We start from the raw sequence: 19,928 nt of genomic DNA, 5'->3' as shown, positions 1-19,928 counted from the left end.
GCTCGGGGGGCGGGGCCAAGGGCCGCGCCGGCAACATGGCGGAGGCGGAGGGGGAGAGCCTAGAGTCGTGGCTGAGTGAGTACCGAGCCGGGAGGGCACCGCCCGCCGCCGGGGCCCTGCCCGGGGGTGTCTGCCGGCACCCGGGGACCGTCCGGCTTTGGGGGACCCCGTGCCGGCCGCTCCGCGCCGGCCCTTCCCATCGCCGCCCCACAACCCCCGCCCGGCCGCGCCGCCCCTCAGCCCCGCGGGACCCCCGGCGGTGTCACCGCGCTGGGGACGGACCGGCACAGCGCCCCGGGGACGCGGGGCTCGGCACACCGGGGAGGGGCCGCGGGGCCGCCACGCCCGGCGGTGCCCGCGCTGAGGGAGGGGTCGGGGGTCGCTCCCTAGGGAGGTGCGAGGGACAGGGGGCTGGTGGTCGTTCTCTGGGTCATTTGTGAGGGACGGGGGGCCGGTGGTCACTCCCTGGGAGGTGTGAGGGACGGGGGGCTGGTGGTCGTTCCCTGGGTCAGTTGTGAGGAACGGGGAGCCGGTGTTTGTTCCCTGGGACAGGTGCGGGGGCCAGGGGTGGCAGGTGTGAGGGACGGGGGTCGTTTCCCGGAAGGTGTGAGGGATAAAGGGCTGGTGGTCGTTCCCTGGGTTAGTTGTGAGGGACGGGGTTGGCGGTGTTTGTTCCCTGGGATGTGTGAGGGACGTGGGCCCGGTGTTCGTTCCCTGACAGGAGGGACGGCGGGGTTTGTAGCTCGCCTCGCTCAGCTGGTGCTGGTTTTTGCCCTCGCGGCTCCTCTCTGTCCCCGCTGTGCCCTCCCCTGGGGAGGGGTGTGCAGGCCCAGGGCTGTCAGCGAGGGTCAGGACTGTGTGTTTCCCAGATAAACTGCATTCGTGTGTTACACAACCGCGGTTTTCAAGCAGACAGGCTGTGCTTTGTGCCTGGCTGCAGTTTCAGGGTGGCTGTGGACACATCCATTCCGTGCGGGCTGGAATGTGTCAAAACCCTTTGTCAAGATAAGGTATGTTTTATCACCCAGTCCTAAAGGTCAGAGGCAGGGGACAAGCCCCCTTGGCTCCTGCTGAGAGTCTCTTCCCTCTGTGTGTGCCTGTGCCCCTTTGGGCTCTGGCTGTACAAAATGTGGGATCCCAGCCCAGCGCCACCGGATCAGGATGTGATTCCTGAATGAATCAGTCAGAACTGTAATTGTTTCTTATATATTCCATGCACAGGAGCTCCTGCTGCTGTCCCTGGCAGGCCATTCTGCACATCATAGCTTGTTGCCCAGATTTTCTTGGTTTTTTTAGTAATTTTGGCAGTGAGTGAAGTTCCAAATAGTCAGGCACTGGGCAAACAGCAGAAGATGGTCATTGCCCTAAATACCCCAGAGTGTAAAGCCTGTTACCCTTGGAGTTATCCTTCCTTAAACAAGATTAAATATTCTCCTTCTTTATTGGTATTTTTACATAAAACTTGACCATGTACATTCTATCATCATCTGTTATACGAGTTACTGACTAGAAGATGTTTTCAGCCCTTCCTTCTCATTTTAGCTCAATGCCTTTTGTCCCTTTACCGTTATTGCTCCTCCTCTGAACTCCCACAGTTTGTCAATATCTTTTATTGTAGCCAGTGAGACACAAGAAGAAACACCCACATCCCTTCCTTGCCATCCCTCTGAGGAGAGCTGACTCACCCAGTTCAGTTTGTGTGTGAAAATATCTCTAGTAGGAAGGATATTTTGGGTTGTACAGCCTGGAAAGCTGCCTGGCTGCTTGTTTGGTGGGGATATTTTTTTAATTGAGGAAGTGAAGGCAGAGGTGATGAGCCTTTGGCCAGGCAGGCAGGTACTCTGAGCACAGGCCTAAGGGAAGGGTTCCAAAGGCCTTACTCACTGTGAGGAACATGGCAGGGCCTGATTGCAGAGTGTTTTTCAAGGCTTGAGTGCTGCTCTCTGGTTTGTGAGGGTGCTTTTATGCCAGGTCACTGCTACAGGGATCGGTGCTGCTGTGCTTGTGTTGCTCCTCCCATCGCAGGGAGCACCAGAGCCTTCCCTGCCAGGGAATTACTGGAGGAGTCCGAGCCAGGCAGGCAGGGCTGGTGCAGCTCGGGGCTTTCTCCGGGCCCCCCGAGGGGTTTTTGTGTAATATCACAAAGCTGAGGCTAACACTGACCTTGGGGGTGTGCCCTGCTGTGCCCTTCCTAAAGGGAATGGCTCGGCAGCACAGCCAGCTTTCCAGCCACAGGAAGATGGGAATTTTCTCCCTGGCTGTGGTTGACTCCCCTGGTTTTGTGCAGTCTCTGCCTCCCTGTCTGGCATCAGGTGGAGTCACAGAGCCCTGAGGGAACATCACCCTCGTGTCCTGCTGCTGCAGCGAGAGCTGTGCCTCAGCCAGCAGACCCGGCATCTGCGTGTCCTGCCTCATTCCAGGCAGCGGGATGAGGGAAGGTGATCCTTTCTGTCCCCTCCTGGCAGGCTCGGCTTCTGCGCTGAGCTGAAACAGGAGAAGGTTGGAAAACAATGTCAGTTGCGCAAACACAGCTGGAGCCTTCCACTCCAGCGCTGCCTCTTCTGCTGCATCCCAAAGGAAGCTTGTTGTATCCAACTCATGTCAGGTCCAGGCAACGTCCAGCTATGGAATAGGTACAGACACATAAAATATGATTTTCTTCGTTTATTTTCCCCTTGGTTTGTCATGGGTCAGCATTCTTTTCTGCCCAGGGACACAAACAGAATCTGACTGTCAGACTCAACATGCCTGGGCTGGGGATTCTCAGTTCATGTGCTGAGCCTGACCTGGGGAGACCCTTTGTCGGGGTGGCTTTTGTCTTGCTTTAGGAGAGAAGTGAGCCCAGGAAAACCCGAGCGTTCACTGCCAGCCAGTTAATGGCCTGTGGTTCTCTGTTCCAGCGCGGTTTCTCTCTGGAGAAAACAACCCCCTTCATTTCATATCTAATTACTCATCTGATGTTGCCTCGTTAGCGCTTTGGGGTCTGGCAGAGCCCCCGAGGGCTGAGTGGCTCTGATGCTCAGGGCAGGGGTGGAGCAGCTTTGTTTGAGCACAGGGAGAGCTGAAAGCTGGGACAGACACGGGGGCAGGGCTGGGCTGGTGCTGGGGGTTCTGTCCCCTGATTGCTAATTCAGGTTCACTTGATTGCCAGTGTGAAATGGGATTTTTCAGGATGGGATTTGATGGACAAGTGTCTCTGAAAGCAAGTAACAAGTGCCACATGGGCCGTGGTTGGCAGTTTCAACAGAGAAGCCAAGGACTTGATATTGCAGAGCACCAAACTCTCCATCCTGGAGCGAATCCTTTTGCATAAGGGTTGAATCATAGTTATAAAGCAGTACAGAGCAGCTCCTTGCCCAATTTTGAAGCATTCTGCATAAAAATAGAGGATTTTAAGTTATGCCTTGGCAGACATGACATGGTTTTCTGTGGGACTGTCCTGGAGAGGTGAAGCGAGGTGATCCTGCCCCTCTGGGATGTGTGTGTGGCTGTGCTGGCCTGGGAACAGCTGTCCACGTGGCCTGCTCTGCTGTGTCATGCAAACACATCAGTCTGCAGGGCCAGGGCAGGACTTCTGATCAACCTCATTAATTTTTATGAACCAGCACTTCACGTGGAGGTTTTATGGATCTTGGAAACAGGGAGTTTCTCCATGTGGAACAGCTCTTCCCTTCAGCTGTCACTCTCCTCCTGAGACTTCACTGTCTTCACGTGAGACCCAACCTGAGAGTATGAAATAATCCAGTGTCTTTATAACAAATCTATGGAGATGTCTGGAACAGCCTTAAAATAAACACTTGAAACTTGGAAATGTCAGTTACATTTTCATGTTTGTACCACATATTTTTCCTAATTTCAGGACATGCAACCAAGAGTCCATTTTGTTGCATGTCCTTAGGTGTTTGTGCCCTTTTGAGTTTATTGAATAAACTCCCTTAACTCCAGCCATGAGCTGAGTGTTTTCCCTCTGGGCCTGCTGAGCACCAGGGGTGCTTTGGAGCACCAACCACCATATCTTTTGACTTGCATGAAGAGGCTTTAGCTTGTAAGTCCATGGTTCAGTGACACTTCCAGGGTGTTCAGCAGTTGGGAATGTGGTAATAAGGTTTGGGTGCCACGTGGTGTGTTTTAAACTGAGCCTCCCTTGAATCCCGAGTTCAAGACTAGCCTGGTAGCTCAGCGAGTGCCACAGGGTGTGATCCTGCAGTTAATCCCCCTGGCTGCTGCCCACTGCTCCTCTGGGATCCCGTGAGAGTCAGCAGGCACAGAGATTCAGCCCTGTGGAATATTTTACAGAGCAACCCATGGAAAAATTCCCTTGGTGAGGAGGAGGAAAGTCGAGCAAACCTTGTAAGGACGGGCACAGCAGGGACTGAGGTGCTCTGTGAGAGGGGGGATTTGGAGTAGGTGTCTGACAGCTGGTTTAGCTGCCTCTGGAAAGGTAAAAGGATATGTTTTAATGATGATAAAAATGACACTTTGTAATGCAGCATGTGTTGGTTTTGTTGTGCTTCCCTCTGAGATGAAAGTACAGGGATGTGTGCTGGGTTTTTTCCTGTCCTTCAGCTCCTGCTCTGAGCTACCTGACTAAGCAATATTTTATTTTGTAGATCTCTTTCCACTGTATCAGAGTTTTGAGGAAGGCTTCTTAAATGCCAGGCCTTAGATATAGAGCCCGTTGTTTCTTCTCTTAAAAGAAAGAAAAATCATCATGTCCAGTCAGCTTGACTGGAAAATTAGGTTAAAGCAGGAATCTTTTCTACTGTAAATTCAGTGCTGCATCAGAGTTAAGTGGAATACATGGAGAGGATGCATTCCTAACAAAAAAGATGCTGATAGCCTCACATTCTGCAATCAGTGCACTCAGCAAGGTACCAATGCCCAGGGGAGGATCCTGCAGGAGCCTGAAATAGCCCTGGCAGCAAAGCATCGATCCCTTGGCCTCAGCACGCAGGGTTGGAGTTCCTGATCAGGCACAGGCTCTGTGTTAAACACTTGCAAGAAGAACTCAGTGTATAATAATAAATTTCAGTTCATAATTCCCAGGAGAAATGCTTAGGCATCCATCAAATCAGCTGGCATCCCAAAAACAAGTGTTAATGCTAAATGACTTATATTAGACATCTGATATTCCAGCTCTTGCTTCTGCAAAGCTCCCAGGGAATACAGAAATAATTTCCTATGTAGAAAGTGTGAGGGTTTAACCTTTAAAGAGTTTAATGTTACAGCCAATTAGGAAGAGAGAGACAGCATTTCAGGCAGAGGAAACTGAGCTGAAATATTTTATCCTGTGCTGTCATTTAGAGTGTGGGAATAGCCTGTTCCTAATTCTTTGGGATTTGGCACCTGCTCTCGTTGGAAAGCAGTGATTCCTGCTGGATATTTGGATTTCTCCACTTGGACACACCCTTTTCCTTGAACAGATGTACACGTGTGAACTTCTCCTGTTTTATAGTTGGCAAAGGATGTCAGATGCTTTTCTCTAGGAAACATGTGACCTTTTATACTGTTTCTATTGCTGGTTGGTAACGTGTTCTCTTTCCCTTGCCAAAGATAAAGCCACCAACCCCTCTAATAGGCAGGAAGACTGGGAATACATCATTGGATTCTGTGACCAGATCAACAAAGAACTGGAAGGGTGGGTATCCAAACCGCTCTAGACTTCATAAATTAACGTTCACAGTTTAAAATGTGTCATTTCACCATCAAACATTCGTGTTTTCTTTATATATACTGATGTCACAAGGGAGATCTGGCTAAAGCAGAGACAAGATGCTTGAAGTGTTTCTGTTCTGTGAAAGGCAGCGTGGCTTATTCAGGCTGAGCCCTGGGAATCCACCTCTAATTTCAGCTTCTGCTGCTCCAGGGTTCTCCTCTGGCTAAATTTTTTCTGGTTGCCAGTCTGTGAAAGGCACTGATGGTGCTCGTGGGGCTTTGCATCTTTGAAATCCTCACTGGGCTTAACTGATGAAACCTCCTGGCTCAGCATTCCTAAAAGCTGAGGAAGGAGTGTTTTCTTCTGGAAAAAGGGAACAAATGCAAGAGAAATGATTTCCTGGGCTGGGAAGTGTAAGGAGAGATGTTTGGCCACACCCAAGGAGGAATCTGGAATTGCTGGCTCAGACTGTCAGCCCTCTCTGCCTTCCATATGTACAGACACCCAGGCTTAGAAAGATGCCCTGAACGTTTCTTGTTGCCTCTGTGATGGAAAGATAAAAAGTACTTAATGGAAAGATAAAAAGTACTTAATGGCACTTCCTTTTAATTGTGTGGAAGACATTTCATTTGAACGGCAGAGTTTGTGAAAGTCTGAAAAAGCTCCACCGTGTTTGCTTTGTGTGTGACAGGGCTGTGCTCTGTTCCAGGCCACAGATTGCTGTGAGGCTCCTGGCTCATAAAATCCAGTCTCCACAGGAATGGGAGGCAGTCCAAGCCTTGACAGTAGGTAGTCCTTACCCCTGTCTTAAATCCATCACCTTAGGGGAGCACAGGGAGTGTCCATGGGGTCAGCTGGGGGCTGATTCCCCTCCCTGGGAGGGAGTGGAGGGTGGGAGGGAGCACAGTCCATCCATCCCTGGAGTGCCCAGCCTGCCCATCAGCCACAGAGCAGGCAGAAATAACTGGGTTGGTTTGAGCTGCTTTTGTTTGTTACCTTCAGCGAGATCATTGTAATGAGAGCTGATGGTGACAACACAGACCCAGACACACCTGGCTGAGGGTGGGACACCAGGTCCTGTTGTGTCACCCCTGACCGTGGGATTGATGCCAGCCTGGGGCAGGGATGTGTGTCCCACTGACACGCCCCTTCCCCTCCCCTGACAGCAGAACACACGCTGGTTGTGTAGGGGTTTGGTGTTCATTTCAGCCCTTGTTTTTGCTCCTTGAATGCAGGTGCTGGAAGCTTGTATGAAGAATTGTGGGAGGAGATTTCATAATGAAGTTGGGAAGTTTCGCTTTTTAAACGAGTTAATAAAAGTCGTGTCTCCAAAGGTCCGTCCCTGAGTCTGTGGCTGTAATTAGTTTTTGTTTGACATCATAAGCTACAGGCAACATCCAGAATGTTTGCAGTGTTCTGTCTGGCTCATTGCATTTATCAGCCTATATTCAAGAGCATTTGTTAGCTAAATTTTTGTTGTCTGGGGGTTTTTTATGCTCTGCTTAGTATTTTTCTCATTAAGATGTTCATGTTTACCCTCAGTGTATCGACTCTGTGCTATTCTAATCATTCATGCAACTCAAGGGCTTCTAAAACTTGGGCTGTGATGTTTTAAAAAACAAAACACCAGCAACAGTGGAAGAGAAATGTGATGCAGAGGGTAAAACAGGAGACTTGGCAACACAGCACAGGGTTTTAGCCCTCACTGTGGTGCTGACTGATGTGTAAAGAGTGCCTGGCCAAGTCCCCCAACATTCATGATCAGTTTAATGTGGTGAAAATCATCCCCATGGCATGATGGATGCAGCAAAGTGTTCCCAGACTCTCTCCCTTAAGACAGAGGAGGGGGTGGTTATCTGATTGCTGTAATTTTTAAATAGCAAAATCCTGAAGCCAACAGAACAGCTGCTGCTTCTTTTGCTGAAGATAATCACAAAGCTTCTCTTCACTGTTACCTCAAATCTATTAGAGGAGCTTTTTTCATATTAATAAGATGTATCTTAGATCATCTTGGAACTTGGATTATACACCTTCTAATATGTATCACTGAGCTCCCATTCTCTGGCTTTGAGCTTTATTTTTAAAAAGAAATGGAGAATGTGAAGAATTTACATATTTTTCCACTCTTAGTATCTGGGAGACCGAGTGTCAGAGAAGGTGAAGTCCAAAGTCATTGAATTGCTGTACAGCTGGACAGTGGCATTGCCAGAGGAATCCAAGATCAAGGATGCCTATTACATGCTGAAGAGACAAGGTAGGAAGTCAGCAGCTCATTCCTGCATTTTCTGGAGCTGTGCTTTAAGCAGGAGTGCCACAAAATATACAGCTTCTAATTAAATGGGGTCAAGGCAAGCTCTGAGGGGAGATGGAACACAGGAGAAATTCTCTGAAAAGCTTTTCATTATGTTTAAATGCCTTGGGCTGGTTGGATTGGCTTTTTAAACTAAATTAGTTAAATACCTTGCAAATACTTTCATTTTGGTTTGAAGGGCCTATTTTAGGTGGTTTTGGGCTTTTTTTGGTGGAACTAGTTATTAAATTATTTGAACAAGTCTAATTGAAAGTGAAATAAAAGCCTTCAAGTAGCAACCTTTTGTGTTCTTGTAACTGGATGGCTTCACAGCTGCACCTTTAGCTCAGCTGATGCACATTTTTGGTGTAGGCACAACAAAAAAGCTCAGGGGTTTCAACACAAGAAAAATTGGTTCCAGGAAAGCTCTGGAAACCATCCTGTCCTGTAAAGACACAGGGATTACAGGTCATAACTGTCTCTCCTCGCTCTGTGGATGGGTGAACTAAAGCCTGAATGAGGCAGAAAATGGTTCCTCTCCTTCTGAGGAAGTTTTAGCTCGTGTTGAGGGGTTGGGAGAACATCAAGGTAAAATCAGGTCAGGGCTTTGGATGTGTCTCGTTCACTGGGACAGTGGTGGCAGCAGCAGCCTGGGAATAGCTGGGAATAGCTGGGAGCCGTGCCTGGTGTGACTGTGCCCACCCTCAGGGGTTCCCTTTCTGCTTCCAGGGATCGTCATGTTTGATCCTGTGATTCCTGCAGACAGAACCCTGATTCCTTCTCCACCACCTCGTCCCAAAAACCCTGTGTTTGATGATGAGGAGAAATCCAAGGTACAGCAAAGACCTGTATCATAATCCCTAAGGAAAAGTGATTACTCACTGCACATTTAGAATAAGGAAGCAAAGAATACTAATGGGGCTTTTATTTTTGTGCACTTCAGCAAAATTCACTGCTTCTCCCACCTGCTTAGCCCAAAGTTCCAGTTAAGGCCTTGTCTATGTTGCCATTATGGGGTTGTTCTGGTGCCAGTGCCATCCTGCTGGAGCCCTGCAGGGCAGAGAATGTGTCACACAGGACCAAAAGTGGTGTCTGGGAGGAATAATTGTCTAGTATCAGAAATCTGAGATTTCACAGTGTGTCCTGTGCAGAAGCAGAAAGGCAGCAACACACATAAAATAATAAACCATAGATGACTCCTGCTGAAGTTCCTGTGACTGTGAAGGCTGTGTAAGCTTTGTGTTACTGGGCTGTATCCCTTTTCCCCTGAATTGTTCACTTGGATTCCTTTCCCTTTGCCAATGGGTCCTTGTTTGTTTCCTGAATATCCTCCTCTTCTCTTACAGCTTCTAGCCAAACTGCTGAAAAGCAAAAACCCAGATGATTTACAAGAGGCCAACAAGCTTATAAAATCCATGGTAAAAGAGGTAAGAAATTCCTGTAGGATTGGTCCAGGTCAGCAATCTGCTTTCCAGGTTTTAAGCAATTTGACTTCAAAATGATGGAGAGCTGTAGCTCACACCTGGGAGATGTTTGTGTCCCAGAAATGTCCACAGTTGGTGTCTCTGGTGGAAGATGGAGCAAGAATTGAATGTCCCTTGTTGTAATTAACTACATTCTCATCACTCAAGGTGGTATTTTGTATCAGGGCTGGGTGGGAGCCCCCTGGTACCACTGCTGGGGGCTGAGTCACTGGGCTGGGTGTTCTCACAGCCTTCATGGAGACACCTTCCTGTTTGTAGGGCTGGGATGCATCCACCCATGGCAGGCATTCCAAAACTCTGGAGTCCAGGAAGTGACTCACTGGGGTTCTAGCAAAAAAAGAGTAGCTTCTAGACTGGAGAGGATGTGTAGGGTATTGAAATGTTTCCCTTGGAGCTCCTCTTGGCCCCAGGGCAGACTCTCCTCCATCTTGAGTTGGAATCCCAAATCAGAGATGGGTGGTCATTTTCCACCAGGGAATGCTGCTTGTTCGTGGTAACTGTGTTGCTTCTTTTTTGTTAAATGGCATGAAAAGAACAAAAAAATCCCAAAAACCCAAACCAAATGAAATTAACAAAAAAATTCTCCTGTAAAGGAACTTCCCAAAGGAACTTTTGGGAACTTTTCTGTTTTTAGTGGTATAATCATACATCAAAGTCTTTTTAATGAGACTTAGGACATACAGGGTAAGTGGACATTACTTGACATGTTCACAGATAACACCTGTGGTTGTGATGCTGTGACCTTTCCAGGGAAACTCAACTTTTCTGTGTTTCACACCCTGAAGGACGAGGCTCGGATCCAGAAGGTGACGAAGCGCATGCACACGCTGGAGGAGGTCAACAACAATGTGAAGCTGCTGAATGAGATGTTGGTTCATTACAGCAAAGAGGACTCATCAGAGGCTGACAGGGAGCTCATGAAGGTGGGTCTGAGCTGCTCCTTCTTCCCAGAAACCCTGGAGTGAGTCTGTCCTTCTTCCAGACTTGAGTTTTGCAGAGAATTGCAAACGGTGCGGTAAAGTGGAGAGCAGTGGTGACAAACAGGAGCAGTTGCTGGAAACAGCAGGCAAAAAGTATCAGTGTTTTTAACACCTTTCACCAGAGGACACAGTGGGGAGGTAGCTCAGTTTTGCACATGCTTGAAGTGATGTGCAACTGCTTTCCAAAGGTGCAGAGTGGGAGAATCAGGAAGATGCAGTTTGTAATCCTTGATCCTGTGAGGACACATGGATTGCAGGTCATATAACTGTTCTGTACAGCACTGGGGGTGGATAAACTAAAGGCTGAATGGGGCAGAAAACGATTCTTCCCCTTCAGAGACAGAGTTTTAGCTCATTTTGTTGGGTTGTGAGAACATCAGGGAGGTAAAAATCAAAACAGCCATTGAGAATGGCTGGGTAGGTCCAGGGCCTTGAAGAATTGCACATTATCCAATTTTAAAAGTAAAAATTGCTTGTTTTTAACAACAAATTCCTGAACCAATGGCAAGGAGCTTAAGAAACTTGTTTGTGTCTGTGATACATTCTGTTCTTGCCACCTTTCTGCTGTGTGGTTGCAGTCTCTGAGTAGTGGTTGCAGCACATCTTGTTAAAGCACAGTTTTGCTCTTCCTTGGGCTTTTGGGGACTCCTGTGTTCCAAGGAATGACCATCTGTTTGGGACTAGAGCTGGTGTGAGGGAGGACTGAGAGGTGTGTTGGAAACTCAGGTTGTGTTTATCCCCCCAGGCTCAGCTCTGAAAAGGACAGAGAGGGGAGTCCTGGCAGTGCTGCCATAGTGGCACAGCCAGGCTGGGCTCTCCTCTGGGCTTGCCAGAGCATGGCTGGCAGTCACCATGCTGGCTGGTGCTGCTGGCAGTGGCTCCTGGCTGATGAAACCCTTGGTCCTAATTTGTCTTCCCAGGAGCTCTATGAAAGGTGTGAAACCAAGAGGCGGACGCTGTTCAAGCTGGCCAGTGAGACAGAGGACAATGACAGCAGTCTGGGTAAACTCAGCAACACCTGTCCTTTTTTAATTGCCTTTGTGACCTGTGCAAGGGTTCAGCTGTCACTGCATGCCTGTTGCTTTGAGCAAGCAGATAAAGGACAATCCTTGCCTCTTTATCATTTCAGTTCAGGCAAGGACTGGACAATAGAGTTGGTGGGGGGCAATAATGGGAGACAACTGCTTTGGGAGGGAAAGGGAGTTGTGTGGGGAACAGCCTAGAACTGATTTTTACCTTGTTACTGCAGTTTGCTTGCAGCTAGAAAGGTCAGGGTATTGCTTAGACAAGTGTGGCACAGATACAGAGTGATAGAGCTCATAGCCAAGTATTTACATGTTTTTCTTGGTGATTATTTAGTTGATAATTGAGTACTCTCAGCATTAGTAGGAACAAAGTGACTAAAGCCCTGGAGGTCATTTTTGTCTCTCTTGCATGTAGGAGATATTCTGCAGGCCAGTGACAATTTATCTCGTGTGATAAATTCATATAAAAAAATAATAGAGGGGCAAGTGATCAATGGTGAAGTGGATCTGCCTGGGATGCCTGTAGTGGAAGGTGAGTTCCTGGGAAGCCAACTATGTAACTGTGAATCCTGCAATTTTGAGCAGTGTTTCCTGTTAGTTTGGGTGAAGTGGCTTTTGATGGTTCTTTGTGGCCATCAGGTTGTGAGTCACAGGGGGACAGGAATCCCCTTAGCAGTGCAACAGTTCTGGACTCGAGCAGCAGTGCTGCAGCTTGGCATATTCCATGGGAAACCTTTAATGACCTCAGCAGCAAACCTGCACCTGAGCAGTGTGTGTGGCTGGAAGTAATAATACATTTCCTTCCACACATTTGTCCTGTTTATTAATGCTGACAAATAAGAAGACAATTTTCCCAAAAGCACAAGAGCTGGAGAGTGGGAGCTGGGACAGGACTCCTGTTCCTGTGTTTGCCAGCAATTCATTTGTGAATTTAGGCCAGTTGCCCACTTCACAGTTCAGCTTCACCACTGAAAGCTCTGGACATGTGTGTGACAGAATTACTGTTGGGGAGTCACTTAAACATTCCTGCCAGGAGAGCACTAGAGCAATGTGTGATGCTGCCTGGCATCTTATTGGGACAAGACTGCCCTAAGTGTGAGGATGAAAACAGTATGAATTTTCCTCAGCTCTGAAGCCTTCTGGTAGCCTGTGTTTGTTGTAATGCTGTAGGATCTCCCAAAGACTCATCTGAGCTCAAGAGATTTTGAGAAGTTGTTGAATTGTGCTACAAGAAGCACTGGGGAAGGAGTAGTGGCTGCAACAGGTTTTTGTGTATAATTTCCGGAGGTCTTTGAGTTGATTTGCATAGTCTGAGGACAGCAAATGCCTGTTCTGTTACAAAGAGCCATAAGTCTTAATCAAATGAGGATCTGTGATACCTAAACCATCTCTGCTGATTTCTTCTGTACATGCGGGTTGCTCTGAGCCTTTTGCCTTCCTCCCTACTAGTGCTCTTCTCCTGTTTGCTGCAGGGAGTAACTCCACAAACAATCTCAACACCCTCATCGACCTTGCTGGCCTGGATGTCCCCAGCACTGCAGCAGCTCCGGTGCCACCCCCCAGTCTGGCTCCAAACCCCAGCACGGCCCCAGCCCCGGCCGAGATCCCCATCCTGCCCCCTCCACCGCAGGCGCTGGCGCCGCTGCGGGGCAGCTCCTCCGGCCAGGCAGAACCGGCGCCCGCTCAGCAGGGCAGTGCATCCAACTCCCTCTCCTTGCTGGATGAGGAGCTCCTGTGCTTGGGTAAGGCACTGAGGGGCCTGGAAAGGGCTGCTCCACACATCCCAACAAAGGCTGCTTCTGTGCAGGCTGGCTGTGCTGTGGCGGGTTTGAAGGGGGCGTGAGGTGCCTTTGGAGTCCTGGGAACCCTTGTCTGGATCCCGAATATTACACTTGGTGAGGGAGTCGGTATCAGATACTCTTCCCAGAGTTGGCTGCAAGGAAGTAACTACTGAGTGCAGTTGCAGTCTGGTCTCTGGAGGTGCTGGGACATGCTGGGTGTGCAGGCTGCAGTTTGTGACAGATTCAGCCCTGGTTTGAGGGCTGTGCTAAGGAGAAGGTGCCTCAGAGGGGCTGTGCATGGGAGCCTGCAGAATGCCTGCCTGTGGAGCCCGGATGTGAACAGCAAGAGACAGTACAAGTCAGGATGGGTTGGAAGAGCTGAAGGGTTAGAGGAGCTGAAGCATTACAAGGGCTGTGTGCAGGAGGGGCCTGTTTGCTGCTGGTACTGTCAGTCTCTTTTCCTCATCATAGCATTGCAGCCCATCTCAATGTTTCATCAGGTTCTTGGGCTCTGGTAGTTTGATAGTACTGAAACAGCAGCCAAGAGATGACACTGGCCTCATTTTCTCCTCCAGTCACCTGCTTGTTGTTCTTCCTTCCAGGCCTGAATGACCCAGCCCCTGCAGGAGGGAAGGAAACCTCAGAAAACAACCAGTGGAACATGTTTGAGGTACAGAGAAGGGTCTGTGTGGAAGGGGAGGGAGGGGTTGTCATTGTGAGAGGTCTCGGGGCACTCACTTTGGAGAAGCATGTGGTCATACATACAGGCATAGGGGCAGTCTGGCTTAGCCCTAAGATCTGGGATAGCTGTGTTTAAACAGAGTAGATATCCCTGAACCTGGCTTTCTCAGTTCCCCAACTATCCCCATGATGTTGGCCCTCCCTTTGCTTAAATTACAGATCAGATGTAGCCCTGACATAAGCCACAGACTTTGCTGTTTGCCACCCAGCACCCGTGTTTATGGTAAACCTCTCTCCCTCTGTAACTGTGCCATCTCTGCCTCAGGGGGGAGCAGCCAGTGAGAGCATCTACTTGTCTTCTCTTCCAGAATGACCAGCTGGACCTGGATTTCTTTAACCCGAAGATGGTGCCTGTTTCTTGCAACCCTGCAGGGAACCCTCTTCTCCATCACACTCCTCAGACCACGTGTGGGTCGTCAGCGACGCTGCCTTCTGCTTTCCCAGCTTCCCAGACTGTTCCCCCCATCCCAGCACCAAACTCAGCACCATTTGTGTTCTCTGCTGGCCCAGCTGCCTCTGCAGGGCCTCCCAAGACTATTCCAGCTGCTCCTGGATACTTCAGCTCATCTGTGGGCACCAATATGGCTCATAAAATGGATGCACTGGGACAACTCCTGGATGAAGCCAAAGGGTAACCAGAAGTCCTGGACTTTGCTTTGGCTCTGCAGTTAGAAAGCCCAGTTTGCTGCAGCTCCAGGCTTTGAGGGTGACTTCCAACTCTCTGGTTTGGCACAAATGTGGGATTGGGATTTTTTGTGTCAGAGGTTTCAGTTTACAAGTGAATGCAAAGGGGAACAGGCTGTAAAGGTACAGAGACCTTTGCCCATCTCAGCCTTGCCCACCCTCACCAAGGTGGGGCTCTGCTTTTCCTTCCTGGCTTACAGAAGTGACCCCAGCCCTACCACCACCACTGTCCTTGTAGCTCTGCTTAGGTGAAACCCTGTGGAGTCACAGATTCCAGTCTGGCTCCAGGCTGCTGCTTTGCCCTCATGATCTGCTGTTCTCTCTGGGTGTTTGTGAAATGCCTGCTTCACTTCCAGCTCCATTCCCTGTTTCTGTCTCTTGCAGGACTGCCTCCCAGGGCATGGCCACACCCTCAGTGTTCCCTGGGGTGGCTTTGCCAGGCACTGTCACCTCTGCCCCATTAGCAGCACCTGCAGGGCTGCCAGCCACTGCCCCTGGAGCCCCTCCAGCTCCTTTCCCAGGCAGCTGCACTGCTGGGTCAGGAAGTCCTCTCTTCCAGCCAGCATCATTCCAGCAGCAAGGCAGTCCCATGAAAGCGCCTGAAATTTCTTTGGCCAATGTCCACGTGCCCTTGGAGTCCATTAAGCCCAGTAAGTACCTCAGGTTTTTCACCTTACTCTGAACGTATTTTTAAAGGCAAAGCTCGTGAAGTAGAGAGGGGGATTGAGCAGCCCCAGCTGCACATGCCTCAGATCACCTGCTGCTCCATAATGCTGGATGCTCTCCCCCTCCCAGGCAGTGCCCTCCCGGTGACAGCCTACGACAAGAACGGGTTCCGGATCCTGCTGCACTTCGCCAGGGAGTGCCCCCCGGGGCGCTCGGACGTGCTGGTCGTGGTGGTGTCCATGCTGAACACGGCGCCGCTCCCCGTGAGGAACATCGTGCTGCAGGCGGCTGTGCCCAAGGTGGGGACAAAGGGGGACACCCTGGGGGGTGGGACCATGTCTGGGGAGGCCTGGGGATAGACTTGGGGATGTGGGACAGCCTGGTCCTGCCTTTCCATAGGCTGTGCTCTGCCCATTTCCAAAACACAAAGGTTGTTGTCAGAGGCAGAAAACACTGGACAGGATAAGTAAGAACTGCAGGTGTTCTGTTTTTCTTACTATCCAAAGTCAACACATCTGTGTTCATAATAGTGGCTCTGACCACACAGTGATAGGACTGTTGCATGGGTAGAGTCACCTTTGAGGTCTTTAGAATCAGCATTTCTAACAGTCATCCTAGATCTGACACTACATTCCACTCTAGTCTTACTGCACCTGGATAATTTTGGATGGCCAGCTTTGTGTTTTGAACATGGCTCAATCTCAGCTGCAGTCTGTGTCATGAAGGTGTTCACATCAAGACCTCTGACAGGAGCACTCAGATAGGAAAGTGCTGGTGGTGGTCCCTGACCGGTGTTTTTGCTCTGGGCTGATTGGTCTGCATGTTCCTGTCATGTTGAACAAGCTAGGCTGGCTCTTGTTCCCTCATCCTCACCTGTGGACTGATTGTCCTCTGTTTGGATGTGTGCCATTGTCCCTCCAGCCTGTGCATGCATCTTTCACTGTCCCCAAGATAGGAGATATTTCCTGAGGTTCTGTTTTCTTTTCCACTTGCAGTCTATGAAAGTGAAGCTCCAGCCTCCCTCTGGCACTGAGCTGTCTCCATTCAATCCCATCCAGCCACCTGCTGCCATCACCCAGGTCATGCTTCTGGCAAATCCTGCCAAGGTGAGAGGGACAGTGGGGTTTGCCCTGCCCTTGTCACACATATCTGATCCCAGCTGAACTCTCTGAAGGGGTTGGACCAAGTGTTTGAGCAGCTACAGCTGTTTTCTTCCTAAAAGGTTGGACTCAATGATCTTGGAGGTGTTTTCCAGCCTTAGTGATTCTGTGATCCTAACATGTCCTCTGGAGGTGGTTGCTGTGGAACGTTGGTGTTTCAGTTCAGGGCTAGAGGAGGCTCTTCCCAACAGACTTGGGCAGCAAGGAGAGGTATGAGAAGGACTGGATATTTCTCCCAGCAAAACTCGAGGGTCATGTCAGGCTCAGCTTTAAAGGGTAGCAGAGCTGCATCCAGGGTTTGTGACTCCCCTGTGCACTGAAGTGCCTGGCTTTGCTAGTAAATAATCAATGCTAAATTAACTAGTGCTGTTGCAGTGCTTTTGATGAACCAACAGACAAATGTCAGATCGTGCCTGCTCCATTATTCTCTGAGGATGTACCTGTGACCAGGGACACTGTGGGGTCAACACTCTTTTCTGCTGATTGTGCTGGGAGCATCTGAGGAGCTGTTTTTCCTTGCTGTAGCTGTTGCAGTGGCCTCTCCATAAAACCCAGAACTGAAGGACTTTCTGATTATGTAGAAGTGACTACATGAGAATTACAACAAAAGCATCCTTAGTGTGTTGGCTGAAAACTCTGAGATCCAAAGGATGAACATCAGAGGGTTTGGTTGAATAACTTTGTGAGGTACATGGAAGTGCCTTGAGGAATTTAATTTTGAAAGTGTTGGAACTATTCCAGGAGCATTCTTCAGGCTCTCTGAAGAGCAGCTGAGCAATGTGTGCTGGCCACATCTATGCAACCTCTGATGACAGGTCATTTATGCTCTTCTCCTCCTGCTCCACATTAGGTAGTAAAACTTTTATAGAAAACAAAGTGAACAGATTTTTAAATAGCTGAACCTGCTGCATGAGTTTAACCTGAGCCCTCCTCCCCCTGCTGTGTACAGCACAAGTGTTGTGCTCTCTGTAGAGCTGTAACAGTGAAGTGTTTTGTTCAGGGCTGTTGAGCTGGGGCTGTTCTCATGTTGCCTTTGGGTTTTGTCTTTCCTGCAGGAGAAGGTGAGGCTGAGGTACAGACTGACCTTCACCCTGGGAGACCAGCCCAGCACAGAAGTGGGAGAAGTGGATCAGTTTCCCCCAGTAGAGCAGTGGGGGAATCTATGACCTCAGGACACTGCCAGAGACTGTGACAGAACCAGGGCAGGATCCCACAGGACTGGAGCGGATGTGCCGTGGGGAGGAACACACATGCTATCCACTGGTGATGTTCAGCTTTGTTTACATGTCCTGACCACTCTGCTTGTAGCTGTAGTCCAGAATGTTGTGCCCCACCTTGAAGGGGCCCTGGAACATTTATGCCAAGCATGAACAGAGCGGCGGCCAGTGACAGGCAGTGCTGGCTGCTTTTATCACAACCTCTGGGTGAATCTGGTTCTATCTTCCACTCTGTTAAACTTGAAGTTACTGTATTTCGAGGGGAGACCTGTCAGCAGAAGGGGATTTGGCTGTCTTGTCCCTGCACTGCTGTCCAGAGATCCCACAGGCTGGTGGGGCGATGATGCCGTGAGCTCCGGGCAGAGCCCCGACATGAGCCCTCCCTCTGCTGACCCGCGAGCATGCCGAGCCAGAGCGCTGCTCCCTGAGGGAATGCTTCTTTTTTACACTGAAACGGCACTCAGCTCCCTTCCCCCCTCTCCTGCTTCATTCCCAAGGGCCCGTGTAAGCAGCCCCTCACTCCCTGTGTGCCACACTGCTGTATCTTTACCTGTTGTATTTATTTTATACTGCTGCCCTGCTGCCTCCCTGTTGGGCAGCTGGGGCTGGGCTTTGTCTGCAAAGGGTTACACTGGTTATTTTTCTGCCTCCATTGCATTCCATAGTGTGGGGAAAAGAGGAAATGTGTAGTGAGGAGGTAACAGGGCTGGGAGGTGTTCATCGGTGTTAGTGAGGGACAGCACCTTTAGTGCAGAACTGTCTTTACAATCACTAGTCAGGGGCAGTGACTGAATCCAGGGGTAAGGAGAGATGCCTCTCATGTCCCCTCATGCAGGCAGTATTATTAGTGTAGTGGAACACTCTGTTTTACTGAGCTGAGTACAATGACCTACAAGATGTAAATAGAAGAGCTGTAGGGTTATCAGAACAAGCAGGCAGAGAAAGGAAGAGGCTCCCTTGGGCTGTGACAGGGCTGTGCTGGGTTAATGCCCTGTTTTCTTTGTTCCCTGTATTAAGTGGCAAAGTGCAATTGTCCCCACAAAAGGGAAAGCAGTTTTGCTGGATATCAGTGTTCTGTGCCATCAGGGCAGAAGAGCTGACCCCTTAGCTACAGCATCCCAGAAACCAGGTTTAAACCTCCAAAACTTGGTTCCAGCAGCCCCTTCCTTCTCCCTCTCAATTTCCAATCTCAAGCAGTGCCTGAACGAGCTGAGTCAGAGTGTTGTAACTTGATGGGGGGGTTTATCATCCATTGACACAAGCACAGGCAGGTGCTTGGACAGTCCTTGGACACCCAGCTCTGCATTTCCAGCAGTGCTGTCAAGCAACAGCTCTTCCCAAACTGGGAGTGGGAGCAGCACAGGGCAAAGCAGAAAACAGGAGGATACTCCTTCCTCTGAGAGGAAAACTCCAGAGAAGGTGCTGCTGGAAGGAGCAGTGGCTGTAAAAACCCATTGCTGCAAAACACAGTTTGGAGTGATTTATAGTTCCATTTCTTTTGCTGTGCTGCAGTGAAAAAATCCCTAGAGGTGAAAAACGGGGGATTCACAGGCCTGAGGGCCTCATCAGAGTAGAAGCCCCTGAAGGTGGAATCCAAGCTCATGGAGGCCTCAGCCTTGTCAGCCCCCTGAAGGAGAAGGCAGGTGAGAGGGATGGGGGTGTTGTTTGGATCCTGAAGAAAGCAGTTTTAAATCGATGGACTGGGATAAGGGACAAGGAGAGAATTCTCTGCTTCGGGCACGTTCTTGCCAGCACTTTAGACACAGCAGGCATGGAGGCAGCACTTGGGTTGGGGCAGTGGGTCCTGAGGAGCAGCTCCACTGCTTTCCATGCCTGCAGGTGGATCTCACTGTGACTTGGAGGGAGGCAGGAGGGCACAGGTGCTTCCTGCAGAGCGGCTGCATTCTGTGTCACAGCAGCACAGCCAGACAGGTCCTGTTGCCTGGAGTGTGCTGTGAAACCTTTGGAAACTGAACCATGAATGTTCCTTGTCTGTGGGGGAGGTTCCTGCTTCATCCCCAACAGCCCCATCTGTACATGCCTCTCCCCTGCATTTGTGCTGCTGCATGTTCAATAAATCACCTTCCCTACCTGGCTCTGGGCTGGCCCTTTCTCGTGATGGCTTGTGGAGGGCACTGCTGGTTCTGGGAAGCCTCAGACCCAACCCATCGACTCAAGACCATCCAAACTAAGCAAAAACTGAGAAGCTGCTGTTTCTAAGAGCCCACTGGTGTAAAATGTGGC

The 19,928-nt window shown here is 49.8% G+C and overlaps 1 protein-coding gene across 1 annotated transcript; it reads left to right on the top strand.

Moving 5' to 3' along the window:
- The first annotated feature begins 2 nt into the window (after window positions 1-2).
- Window positions 3-19,780, top strand: GGA3 (golgi associated, gamma adaptin ear containing, ARF binding protein 3). Its single transcript, XM_071573523.1, has 17 exons — window positions 3-75; window positions 5,554-5,638; window positions 6,366-6,441; window positions 6,892-6,990; window positions 7,787-7,910; window positions 8,676-8,779; window positions 9,293-9,373; window positions 10,216-10,353; window positions 11,331-11,412; window positions 11,851-11,967; window positions 12,908-13,177; window positions 13,819-13,886; window positions 14,266-14,588; window positions 15,026-15,291; window positions 15,437-15,606; window positions 16,303-16,413; window positions 17,523-19,780. The coding sequence occupies exons 1-17, from the start codon at window positions 36-38 to the stop codon at window positions 17,631-17,633; spliced, it is 2,265 nt and encodes a 754-aa protein (XP_071429624.1). The 5' UTR covers window positions 3-35; the 3' UTR covers window positions 17,634-19,780.
- The last annotated feature ends 148 nt before the right edge of the window (window positions 19,781-19,928 follow it).

The sequence above is a fragment of the Pithys albifrons genome, chromosome 19 (genome assembly GCF_047495875.1).
Source record: "Pithys albifrons albifrons isolate INPA30051 chromosome 19, PitAlb_v1, whole genome shotgun sequence".
NCBI classification, from domain to species: domain Eukaryota; kingdom Metazoa; phylum Chordata; class Aves; order Passeriformes; family Thamnophilidae; genus Pithys; species Pithys albifrons.
This window is presented reverse-complemented; position numbering and strand designations above follow the sequence as displayed.

Coding starts and splice junctions, on each gene's coding strand:
- GGA3 (XM_071573523.1), top strand. CDS start 36: ATGGCGGAGGCGGAGGGGGAGAGCCTAGAGTCGTGGCTGA. Junction 9,374..10,215: donor TAAAATCCATGGTAAAAGAG/GTAAGAAATTCC, acceptor CACACCCTGAAG/GACGAGGCTCGGATCCAGAA. Junction 16,414..17,522: donor TTCTGGCAAATCCTGCCAAG/GTGAGAGGGACA, acceptor TCTTTCCTGCAG/GAGAAGGTGAGGCTGAGGTA.